At 41.2% G+C, this 13,496-nt stretch overlaps 1 protein-coding gene across 7 annotated transcripts in view; it reads left to right on the plus strand.

Annotated features, from left to right (window-relative positions):
• Positions 1-6,719: 6,719 nt before the first annotated feature.
• SPHKAP (SPHK1 interactor, AKAP domain containing) overlaps positions 6,720-13,496 on the plus strand; it is an 88,318-nt gene continuing 81,541 nt past the window's right edge. For 4 of the 7 annotated variants that reach the window (XM_020792628.3, XM_078389174.1, XM_078389175.1 and 1 more), the window contains exon 1: positions 7,406-7,597. In XM_020792628.3, the coding sequence (XP_020648287.3) occupies positions 7,509-7,597 (89 nt within the window). In that variant the 5' untranslated portion in view covers positions 7,406-7,508. Of the gene's footprint in view, positions 7,175-7,405; positions 7,598-13,496 lie in introns of those variants that run through there. The other 3 variants (XM_020792629.3, XM_072996008.2, XM_072996010.2) reach the window with 1 other exon arrangement.

Genomic DNA, 13,496 nt, shown 5'->3' on the forward strand with positions numbered 1-13,496 from the left:
CACCTGAATTAAAGGCAAGGATTGAAAAAAGAGAAGAGAATCACAGAGATTCTGACTAGGAAGTGCCCGGATTAGAACTTTATTCATTCCACCCCTTTCTACTTTATCTAATGAAATGTCTGATAAGTCTTATGATCCTGAAAGCTTCTTCTTTTGCCCACAGATCTGTGCCTCTTGGAGGCCCTGTAAACGTGTCACTGTAATATGGATTTTGGTCGGCATGAACTGCCTCTGTGTTCCAGAATTAGAACTTGGCTCTTTAGTATGTGAAAAGTGAAAAAAGGGAAAGAGTAGAAGATAAACACTACCTGTGAAAATAATTTTGATAATCTCCTATATTTTTACATTTGTAATTTCCAACGGATCTCCCTCCCCATTTTTATTCACACAATTGTGTGGTATAGTTTAAGCCAGGATATAATGACTGGCCCAAAGTTAACCCAGTGACCCTCAGGGTCCTGTGTTGATCTGAACGTAGGTCTCCTCAGGCCTAGTCTGACACTTTATCTATTGCTCCCATACTGGTTGCTGTCTGATCTAATTTTTTTCAAGTATGCATTGTTATGAATAAGAAAAATGAGATCTCTTTGTATATTTATTAAACATATATCTTGCTTTTCTTTATAAGACTCAAGGTGGCTAACAATACCAAAAAGGCATTTAAAATAAGTAACAATGTACAACAGAATAAGAGCAGATAAAACCAATCAGTTCACGCAGGAGAGAATTAAAACTTTACAAAATAAGCAAAGCTCACATTAAAATATAGCAGTTAGTCTTTAAGGTGCCTCAATGTTTTTGTCTTCCTTATTTCTTAATTTTTGCTCCTGTTTTGTTTCTTGTTTAACAGAATCAAATTGTAATGTACGCTATGTCTAAAGAAAAAGGTTCTTACCCATTATCTGAAATGGGACTGGATGGGTATGCCTTGGAAGGGAGTTCCACAGCCTTGTTATGGTAACCTGAGATAACGTGCTCAGCAAACAATCACCACAAATAGTTACATACAGCTAGGTGGCAAATAGATACATTTATCACACATGTTGATTGTCACAGAACCTAGAAATATCACTCTTTGGACACTAACTCCTGCTTGCTCAGGGAATCTGGGAATTGTCAAAGCTCTGCTTTCTCTGCCAAACCTCTGCTTTCTCAAAATGCTGATATTTTTATGTATGAAAGAGCCCTAAGTAAAAAGAACAGCACTTCCAAACCAGAGAAAAGGAGAACCTCTTTGAGAGGGGAAAAAACACAAAGGGACTGCTGCCGAAGTGATATGAATGTAGGAGAGTTCTGAACTTGTAGATGTTGTTGAAATAAGGTGTCATAAATTGCCCCCAACTGTCTATTATTTTGACTCTATTCGATGTGATAAAATGCAAGTGCAACAGACATTCTATTTTTTTATACCTTAGTGAACAGAAGCCGCCTAGAGTGGTCTGGTAGTCCAGATAGGGGGGATGCAAATCAAATCAAATCAAATCAAATCAAATCAAATAAATAAATAAATAAATAAATAAATAAATAAATAAATATTTGAAGTCACTGGGTGAGATCAATAGTAGTTTTGATGATGAAACCAATCTCTCTTTCTCCCCATCATGAATCTTAGATGAGAGTGTGCAGATTTTGGACCAAGGTCTGATCTAGATTAAATCTCATAAAGTGAAGCCAAATCACAAGAAGACAGAGAATCTGCAGATTTGTAGTGTAATTCAATCCAAAAGATGGGCTTGTGACCTATCCCAGAGGGAATTACATTGCCCTTGAAAGGGCACCACAGGGGGCACCACAGGGACGTGGTGGCGCTGCGGGCTAAACCACAGAAGCCTGTGCTGCAGGGTCAGAAGACCAGCAATCGTAAGATCGAATCCACGCGATGGAGTGGGTGCCCATCGCTTGTCCCAGCTCCCGCCAACCTAGCGGTTGAAAAGCATGCAAATGCAAGTAGATAAATAGGGACCACCTCAGTGGGAAGGTACCAGCGTTCTGTGTCTAAATCACACTGGCCATGTGACCACGGAAGATTGTCTTCAGACAAAACGCTGGATCTATGGCTTGGAAACGGGGATGAGCACCGCCCCCTAGAGTCGAACATGACTGGACAAAAATTGTCAAGGGGAACCTTTACCTTTACCTGAAAGGGAAAATGCATAATCTGGAAGTTCTGCTAGATTTATCATTGCCACAAAATAATAACTCAAAGTGCTTTTGGACAGCTTTGGTTGACCCACAAGCTGCAACCACTTTTGTAATGGGTACTGCATGCCCACAGTACTGCATGTCCTGTTTAGATTAATGTGTTCCTGTTCAGATTATTGTGTTCTTAAAGGCAAAACAGAAGCTTCAGCTACTGCAAATTGCTGACACATGTGTGGCTTCACTCCTGCCAGGAACTGTTGATGTACCAACAGTCTTGCATACACCAACACTGAATATCAGTGGGATGGAGCTTCCCAGCCTAAGATGATTGTCCTTTGCTACTAATCTATTAGTAAAGTTATTTTTCACTCCCCTCTGCATTTGTGGCAAGCCCATGCCTCCTCTTCCTGTCTTGTTTAGATGTTTCTGTTGTTTGTGCTATTGATAGCCCTCTATTTTTTCTTTGACTTCCAACCAACTTCCAGCAGGCATAAATGAATCTCTCTTCCACATGGCACAGACCCTATATCCTTTCTTTTTTATTCCTCTGAATGTAGCCACATGCTTTAACTGTAAGTAAAGATGCACCCCCCCCCCATTTTAAATGTGTCTAGAGTGATTTCTTATTACATAAAGTGCTAGTCACTGTGAAAGGGGATGTAGGGCTGAGATTTGGTATTCTGTCATGTTTTCCTATTGCTGTTCTTTTTTATCTCATACTCCACTAACTATATAAGGAATAATTGTAACTCTTCAACAGGAACATCATATAGAAATCTCATATATATATGAGATTTCTATATGATGTTCCTGTTAAAGAATTTCTATATGATGTTCCTGTTATATATATAGGTGAAGCCTATATACCTTATATAGGTATAAGCCTATATAAGCCTTATACCTTATATAGGTATAAGCCTTGATTCCATCATTTTCTGCTGGACATGGCTTTCCTGTGCCCCACTACTGGCAGCAAGACTTCACATATATGTACAGGAAAGCACCTTCTCCACTGTGGCTCCTGCTTACAGGATGTCCCTGGTGGACCAGCTGGTGAGAATGTTGGTATGATACAGGTTCCAAATTTACCTGGTTGTTCATCCATGTTCCTGAGACCAAATGAGATCATACATTAGTGTTCAACCTATTAGATGATCAGATTTTATTTGTTTGTTGAATTGTTTTGAAATCATTTAAATTTGTTTTAAAGTTATTTTATTTGTTATGTTTCTCCATGGGACATTTAGACACAGGATTGGCTAGAAATGTTGTAATAATAAAAAGAATTTGTGTGTTTAAGACTTTATATATTCCAAGGAAAGGAAAGAAAAATCACATACATTCTCCCTCTGTATAAACACAGAGTTGCAATTTGACTTTACCTGCTTCTGCTTAATAAAGGCTGTCATTTTATATTTCTCATTCCTGTTCTTATTCTCAAACATAAACATAGCAGTGAATTGCCTATATTGAACTAACCAGCCTCTTTCACATTTCATTGTACAAGACATCAACTAATCTCACTTCTTTCAGAAGGCTATGATTAAAAGAAACAAAACTGGACAGGAACACCCAGGAAGGAAGAATTGTAAAATGACAATTTGTCTAAAGGAATCAAAGTATGGGAAGCTAAAGTGCTTGGAGCCATTTTTCAAGACATCTGAATAATGCAGAGTGTGGATGGAAGACAAGTATGTATTTGTAATCATAAATATACATATATGCCAAAGAGTCTGAAATTCCCTGCACTTGTACTCAGATAAACAAGAATTCATATATCACCTTCACACTTTGCATGAGACTAGATCAGGTGGCAATCATTTCCATATATATTAAGGGTACCTTTTCTTCACTTCACATAGCTAGCTTGTCTACTCTATCCCACCTCTGATGGCACCTGATGTTTGCCAGTGTATATGGCACTGAAATAGGTTGTACATATATAAAATCCAGTACAGACAAGCCAAGATCACATGACAAATCCCTGATTTTATTTGAGATGTGTTGGTAATCTGCACTGGATTGTATACACACAATCTAATAGAATGATGATGGAGACTGGACAGTGATACTGAGTGCACAGGAAAGAAAAGGTTGTTGGAGAAACTAACAACCTTACATGCAGCCTGGTGCTGGGTTTCACTGGGAGGAGAGAGCTTTTGCAGGAACTAAGGTGACTGTCTTCTGCCACTAACTTATTGGCAAAGTCCTTTTTTCCAGGACTGAGGCAAGCTCCCACTCCAATTCTTGTTTGCTTCCAATTTTTGTTTCTTGCTTCTTCTCTGACCATCAACCAGAGCAGATATGTAAACTGGTTGTTCTGGTTTTGGGGCTCTTTGGCAGCAACCTCTGAAGATGCCGGCCACAGAGACTGGCGAAAAGTTAGGAAGAACAACCTTCAGAACTCGGCCAAAGAGCCCGAAAAACCCACAACAATCATTAGATCCCAGCCGTGAAAGCCTTCGCGAAGATATGTAAACTCTCTGCTTCCTGACATTTTCTCCCTCTTCCAGATGGTTGAGAGAGAGATCTCTCCTTTTATCCCTTTATTCTTCCAATTGTAACAGAAGATCAACTGTAACTAAAGTTGTTTCTTCGTTTTTTCTACTTAAACTACTTCTAGAATGATTTTATATGCAAAGGGCTAGTTTGTGATTCAAGAGGCTGGATGGAAGCTGGGGTTTTTAGCTATTCTCCTTCACATTTTCTCTGTCCTGCAGCTGTTCATATTTTTGTACTTTATGCTTCACTAACTAAAAAGGAATTTACCAACATTCTTCCAATAAAAGTGTATCCTGATCCAGTTCAGTTCATGTAGAAAGCACAGGCATAATGTAACTGCTGCTTAAAATAAAACAACATTTCAGCCCTAGATGTAGATGATCTGGCGAGTGCATCCGCATTCTATCACAACACTGCACCTATATATAGGTATATGTCACCACAATCCTGCACTTGTTCCATGTGTACACGTGCTTTTGCTTTTTGCCACACTGATCTGTTTATCAGTAGACCCTCGATTTTAGTCTGCAACCAGAAATTTAATACTTTTGTCATGATCTCAGTCTTCAGTCTTTCAGAAACATCCACTGTTGCTGAGAAACTGGTAATTAAGTTGCAAGAATGGGAATCCAGCTGCAGCGTGGCTTTTTGAAACAAGTCTCAAAATATTGGCAGTTTTCTGTAGAGCATCTTTTTTTAAAAAAAAATATGTTTTTAATGGAATTACATACTGAATGTATCCTATTTTATGACATTTTCATTTTATGTATTTCTTTCTTGATCCCATAGCAGGTAATAAAAGAAAGCCCCAATGGCTTTAAGGGATCACAGCAATTATGTATGTAAGGAATGGCTCTACAAACTGCATATCGCTTTGCAGTGTTATGGAACACCACTACAAGTGAAAACAAAGAGTAGATTAAGTATTTAGCAGAACTGTAGGGGGCATTTAAGAATTATATGTCACAAGTTCTACTCTGATATTAAACAAACAAAACAAATAGACCAGATCCAAGGAAGTGAGAATATAATTTCCCCCCTTTTCCGCATGCCAGTGTAAAGTACAAGCCATTTGGCCTCTGATTTGATTTCTCGACTTGTACTATAGGTTTCTACACTTTACTTATACAGAATAAAACCATCTGGTCCACGGAGCTTGGAAAAGAACCTCTCAGCCAGTTTGACCACTGTCCATGTTGGCTGGAGAATTTAAGAGGAATGGCCCAAAATGTGAACTTACCCATGTTCTGCTCCAGTTTGAAAGACCTAAGTATAACCTGTTGGGCTCACCTAGCCCAAAATACCTTTCCCTTCTCCCCATTACACAGGTATACACGGATCCTCCAGGCCCACCAAAGGACCACTTGATGATGATGATGTGCCATTAAGCCCATTCCAGCAAACTTTTCCAGGGTTTTTTGATAGAGCATATTCAGAAGTGGTTCACATTCCCTTCTTCTGGGTGTATCCTGGGACTGTGGGAATTGAACTCCCAACCTCTGGCTACCCTATACCAGTAGTTCCCAACCTTGGATAACCCAGGTGATCTTCCAATGCAGTTCCCAGAAGTTTTCACCACCAGCTGTGCTAGCTTGGGTTTCTGGAAGGTGCAGCCTAAGAACATCTGGGTTACCCTAGTTGGGAACCACTGCCCTAAAACACTGAGCTAGCACGCTGACCTTAAACTGATTTATTTGAGTGGCCAGCTCTAAGCAGCATATACTGTACTACTGGGACAGAATCCTTGTGATCCAGTCAGGTGGAATTTCCCACCACAGTTCACTTTAATGATCAACCCAAAGCAACAAGATACACTTCGGAATATATGCACTCAGGATTCCAGCTAAGAACAAGTGTTGGGTTGTTTCTCAATAGAGAACTACCGGGAAGGGAAGTAACGGGATTGGCAAAGGCCATTATCAGAAGATCAACCGAAGCATCACATCCTTGAAGAGGAGAACATGCTTTGGTCCTGAAAAAGGGCTGATCTGTCTGCCACTTGAACAAGGTCCAAAATTCTTCTGAACCGAAGTGAGAAGCTTGATCACCTGTATTTGTTAATTCCACTACTGTACACATCTCTTCACAAACAACCTTGGAAGTAGTACTATGACCACCAGTCTCCCTAGAGCTTCGTGCCTGAAGTGAGGATTTTGGAGTTGGCTCTCTCAAGTCCTTAAGACCCAAGAGCTCTCTCGGAATTCCCTCCGCGTTCCCTCTAAACGGGTCTGACCACCCGAAGTCGGCAACTCATTGTGATTCCTCCTCCTCCGGAGCAGGCGTGTCTGAGGAAGAGGAGGAGGAGGAGGAGGGCGGCAAAGGGCAGGACGGGAGAGAGGAGGTGTACTAAAGCCGGGCCAGTGGAGCAGTGCGACAGAGGTTGGCGAGGTGCTACAACTCGTGGTGCACCGGTTTGCCTCACCTTTCCCGCCTTTAACCCCCATCCCTCCCCTCTCCTCCTCCTTCTGCCGAAGATTGCTTGGGGCCCCGCGAGGATGGCTGGGAATTCGATGCTGAAGGTCCCTCTGAGGTAAGGTCTCGACTTGCCCATGTCCCACCTCGCCCGCCGCGCCGTTTGCCGCGCTCTTTCCTCCGCTCTGCCCGGCTCCCTCGGGAACGCCGGACTCCGCGCGACCACCCCGACGTGGAGCTGCCTGGAGTTTCGTGGCAATTGGCGGTGGTGGTGCCGCCGCCTCTTGTCATTTCCTTTCCTCAGCAGCGAGAGCTGTTCCCTGAGGGAAGCTCGCTTGCCTCCCGCTCCGCTCTCTCGCCCAGCAGCGGCGGCGGCGGCGGCGAATGTCGGGCGGCGGGTTGGGGTTTCATTGACTCAACTACATCCTCCCTGAAGTGCTCGTGCTCTTTGAATGCTTCAGCGTTTTTTTGACGAAAAGACGCCGCTTTGCGTATGGAAGCGCTTGGGGACCGATGGTGAGGACAAGCTTGGGAAGGGACGGTAAGGTCTCCACCTTTTTATGGGACGGTCACAGAAGAAGAGCTCGCTCGGTGGGGGAGAGCGCGCCCCAATTTATGGCTACAGATAGTGGGAGCGGAATTCAAGGAAGGAAAGATCGGCCATCTTCTTACTTTAAAAGTAATGGTTGCCAACTCGAATGTGTTTTTAACCCCCTTTTTCTCATTCGAGCAAATTAAGGAAATCGACGCCGAACTAGAATCACACCTAGCGAGCATTAAAAAAATTACTGTCACACGCCCTCCCACCACCCCCACCCCCGTTGAAACGCTTGGTGGAAGACGAGAGCGGCTCGTCAGCAGTTGATCCCATTGCTTAGGTAGGAGGTACAGAGGAAGCGAATGGTGGGGGAAGCGTGGCTTTTTCAGAGGGTTTTTTTTCTGGGGTGGGGGTGGGTGGGAATGCGACTAATCCCAGGGCACGTGGAAATGGAGAAGCTCAAGCACAAGACGCGGGGCAACAAATGTGTATTGTAGATGATATATGCGTGAGCTTCGTGTTCTAGGAGTGTGATATTACGTGGGGAGCACTCCAGGAAATGAATAATATTAGGCTTGGAAACTGCACTCCTGCCTTGTCTAAGACATCGGATAGCACCAGCACTGCATAGCTTAGCAATACTGTCTTTTTTGTCCCTGATCTTATAGAAAAATTGTGGTGATTGAATTCCTCCCAGATCACTCATTTTAAGAATGCTTTTATAATAGGTTGGTATGTTGAAATGAAGTCAATGTAGATACCTATGCACTGTGAAAAGTAAGGAGGTGGGGGGACAGGGACACAGATGAAATATTATGAGACTTTCTTATGGCTTTGTAAGTAAATCTATACGTTAATGACATTTCAGTAACGAAAAATATGGTACCCTAGTTATATGTGTCATATTTTCATCATATATAAGAATTATCTGTTTGTTACTCTGGTCATTCTCATGTTCAAGAACTGTTTGCATTAAGTTTTTGTAGCAAACACATTCCCAAGTGTGAAGGGCACTGCAGTAGTGTGTTCGTGGGGACTAAAAGCAATGCATGTGCAAAATAAAGAAGGTTCAAGTGTTTTGAAAAGCAGCATTACTGAAGTTCCTTTCCATGATTATGTAAGGACTTTTGCCAAGAACTTGCAATTTCATAGCATTCTTATTTTTATATTTATTATGCATTTAAAATATTTATACCCCACCTCTCGCCTCAAAAGGACCTGATATCTTAACATTTTTCTTTGAAATGCATTGTGAGGCAGGTGGAGAGGAAAACAGACACTTTTAAAACATTGCATTTCACATGCTGTAGAATATTCATTATCATTTACTTCACATGGTGGGTATGCATATTTTTTGAGTGGCCTACATCTATTTCTCTCTGACCTACATACACACAGTGCAAGCACAATGGCTGCAGAAAGGAACAGATTGGTGCCATAGCTGTTTGGGCAATGAAATGGTTTCCTCTTTGCTCCTTTGGGTTAAAACAACCCATCAAATAAACATTAACAATTATGCTACCAGGTTAATGGTATCTTAGAGGAGCGAATGAAAATGAGCAACCAGACATCTTAAAGCCCTGTCATTCATACATTGTAAATCAGTGAAAAGAATGCAAATACAGCAGTCCTTTGCTGTCTGCACTTCACACAACATGTCTCATGTTAGAACAGCAGAGGGTGTAAATTACGCTCACTTTCCAGTGTGAGAACAAAACTGATAAGGATAAATAAGAAACATGGTTACCAATGTAGGCTTCATGATGGCTTCATTTTCCAAGGTGGATTTAGCTTTACATTTTGACCAAATCATATTTTTAAAATGTGTAATGTAGAGTGTAGTGTGTTCTCCAAACTTCATTGACATGTAACCAATGAAAACCTATTCCCATAACAGTTCATTGGGAACAATTAAGACTAGCTTTATAGTAAAGCAGTGCCACAGAGTAAACAAAAGCAAGGTACCTTGTATAAAGCTACAAGGCACCTCTAAATCTTACACAAGCTCAGTTTTAGGAGACAATGGTAACGCTGTTGCTGATCATATGCCTGGCAAGAGAATGAAGACCCTTTTTTCTTACCTGTAGGAAATCTAATGAAACACATTTTTACCCTGCATTTTGTGGCTTTTATGCCACTGTGCAACTTCTTCAGTATTGTTTTGGCTTATGGCTTAAGTATATACACATGTGTGCACAGTAGAACCTAGTGTGTGAAGAGAGCTTAAGACACATTCTGCTTGCAGTTTAATGCTAGAACCTCTTCATTCAAACCCATTAAGACTGCAGTATTTACAAATGCAGGAATTTACTACTGAGTGTAACATATTTAGGATTGCACTGCAAGACCTGCTTCTTGGAATTAAGCTAGCTACTATCGAAATGTATTCCATCTCCTCTTGGCCAGTCAAATTAGTATAAATCAGTTTAAGGTCAGTGTGCTAGTCCCTTTCAAGACACTGATGATTTAAGTAGTAGATTAAAATAACTGATAATGTAAATATGTTGTTGATCAGGCTCATGGAATTCTATATGATATTAGATGTGGCTTTAGAGAAATATTTGTTGTTGTTGTTTAGTCATTTAGTCATGTCCGACTCTTCGTGTCCGACCATCTCATCCTCTGTCGTCCCCTTCTCCTCTTGCCTTCACACTTTCCTAATATCAGGGTCTTTTCCGGGGAGTCTTCTCTTCTCATGAGATGGCCAAAGTATTGGAGCCTCAGCTTCAGGATCTGTCCTTCCAGTGAGCACTCAGGGTTGATTTCCTTCAGAATGGATAGCTTTGTTCTCCTTCAGTCCAGGGGACTCTCAAGAGTCTCCTCCAGCACCACAATTCAAAAGCATTAATTCTTCGGCAGTCAGCTTTCTTTATGGTCCAGCTCTCACTTCCATACATCATGACAGGAAAAACCATAGCTTTGACTATTTGGACTTTTGTTGGCAAGGTGATGTCTCTGCTTTTTAAGATGCTGTCAAGGTTTGTCATCGCTTTCCTCCCAAGAAGCAGGCGTCTTTTAATTTTGTGTCTGCTGTCACCATCTGCAGTGATCATGGAGCCCAGGAAAGTAAAATCTGCCACTGCCTCCATATCTCCCCCTTCTATTTGCCAGGACATGATGGGACCAGTGACCATGAACTTAGTTTTTTGGATGTTGAGCTTCAAACCATTTTTGGCACTCTCCTATTTCACCCTAATTACAAGGTTCTTTAATTCCTCCTCATTTTCTGCCATCAGAGTGGTATCATCTGCATATCTGAGGTTGTTGATATTTCTTCCGGCAATCTTGATTCCGTCTTGAGATTCCTCCAGTCCAGCCTTTCGCATGGTGTATACTGTATATAAGTTAAATAAGCAGTGGACAATATACAGCCTTGTTGTACTCCTTTCCCAATTTTGAACCAATCAGTGTTTCCATATCCAGTTCTAACTGTTGCTTCCTGTCCCACGTATAGGTTTCTCAGGAGATAGATAAGGTGGTCAGACACTCCCATTTCTTTATGGTTATGTTGGTGTGTACATTTCATCTAAATGTACACACCAACATAACCAGAATTTACTTGAGTCAAATATGCATTTTATGCATAATCTTTGAACTGCAGAGCTGGAAGGGACCTTATAGAGCATCAAGTCCAGCCCATATTAAGGAGACACAGTGGAGAATCGAACCAACTCTGGCTCCACAGCCAGATACCTAAACCACTGAGCTGAACAGTAATTCTAGTTCACTTTTTTTTTGTTTCTTTTAAGAGTACGGTTAAGATGACAGTTCACAAAAACATATGCCAGATCAATCTTTTTAGCCTTTAAAGTTTCACAAGACTCTTGATGCACCATCCCTTTGATTCTGTAATTCTTCTTGGAAGATATGTAATTGCAATATAAGCCCTAAAAGTGAAAGTCTTACATAGTTGTTACAGATGCATCAGAAAGTTCTTGAAGGAATTCCTGCCACATTGAATGGGAGTATTATATGGAGTCTGATCCACAAGTCAGTAAAGTTGTGATACTTAGAGTTAAACAACTTGTGTCTGGATTTTAAAACTTGCTCCACCATCTCATAAATGCCTAGTATGAGGTTCAAAAATGGTTGGTATGGATGCTGTGGGGCAGTGGTTCCTAAACATTTTGTCATCATACTCCTTTTTGGATTTTTAAGAAATCCTCATGCCTCCCCACTTCTTCTTTACCATAATTCATCATCCTTTACTCCCCTAAAACTCCATAATTTAAACAAATTAATTTTTTTAAAGCCGACCTTGTTTTTCTTGAAAAATCCTAAATTCTATTAATATTTGTCACAGAACCTTGCATTAAGTAATCTGAAAATCTTACAGTCTCCCTTGCAATTTCTTCATGAACCCCCTCCCCACAGGAGTACACCTCCGCTTCTGGTTTGGGAGCCAGTGATGTGGTATCATTGTAAGTAGAAATGTCTGCCTGCATATGGAGTATTGGAGAGCAATAACTGACAGACCCTGGTTGTTTTTTAATTCTGCACAGACCAGAATAAAAATAATAATTATGTGCCCTCAAGTCATTTGAGACTTATGGTGAGCCTTTCCATGGGGCTTTTGAGAAGAGTATACCATTTTCCTCTTCTCTGGGCACTCGGTGACTGTGTGGGTTGCCCAGTGCTACACAGGCTGGTTCTTCTCTTGGGATGCACAGTGCGGAATTGAATTGCCAACTTCTGACCAGATGACTAGCTGACTGAGCTATCCAGTCACCTGAATGGGACATTTTAGTCCTCCAGAGTCAGTTTGTTGCAGAACCTGTATAGAATTAGATCTATAAAGTAGGCATTGGATCACATTGTTGTAGAGTTGAAAACAGTGTCAGCCACTTGCTAAGTTTTTACTTTTTTCCAGAACAAAAGACAACTGAGACAAAAATTCTCCAGCAAATTTGTTATTGTATTTTCCCACTGCAATACTTTTTTTGTCCCAATCAAAGCACAAAAACAAAGTCCCATGTCATTTTGCTAAGAAACAGAAGTTACATAGAGAGATGGGGGTATTTATGTTCGTATAAGAATATGAATATCCCCGCAAAGCTGTGCAGGGAGACTTGTCCTCCCTCCCCTGTCAGGAGTGGCTAGCTGAGCAGGAAGAGAGCGGTGCTCCGGGATTGATTGGAAGGATGACCGAGACTGCCGCCTCCGCTGGATGCACGAGTGGACAGTCTGGCTCCAGGGACCGGACCCTCGTTAAGTCCAGCTGTGCAGCCATATTTGTATTCATATATGAATACCCACATCTCTAGTTATATACTCTGGTTATGAATAGACTGGCCATATAAAGGGTAGGAGTTTGGAATTCCCATTGCCTTCAGAAAACCGTACCCTGAAACCTAACATTAACCTGACTACTCATCCTCAGTATACTGGACTGGACTTCTCACGGAGCCAAAAAATTCATTACAAGTTTGTTTCTTTTAATCTTTGTGAATGAGACTTGGGAAGGTGGAGGGGAAATTGAATGCTAGTGTAATACACAGTGTAATGTAGTGTGTTAGGAACTGGAGCCCATCCTGTCATATGCTGTACTGTGAGTGGCCAAAGGTAGACGTCACACATAATTGGGTCTGTAGAGTTTTACAAGCTTTGATGTTGCAGTGGTGCAGTAGTGCAATATGTTGCACAAATGAAGTATTTCAGGTACAGTTTATGCAACAACATATTTGCTTTTGTGTTATTATACTGTGGTGTTACTATACTGTGGAAGAATCAGACACAGCAACACAGTGCACAAACATATCCATGTCAAAAGACATAAGAACCTATCCATTTGTACTGCTTCATTAATGCAAGAAAATATAGAAATTAAAATGTCAGATTTCACTGACTTTTGGTTCATTTGCACATGTGAGGAATTGGCTAGTGCCAATAAGCCTGGACACCT

The sequence above is a fragment of the Pogona vitticeps genome, chromosome 3, assembly GCF_051106095.1.
Source record: "Pogona vitticeps strain Pit_001003342236 chromosome 3, PviZW2.1, whole genome shotgun sequence".
NCBI classification, from domain to species: domain Eukaryota; kingdom Metazoa; phylum Chordata; class Lepidosauria; order Squamata; family Agamidae; genus Pogona; species Pogona vitticeps.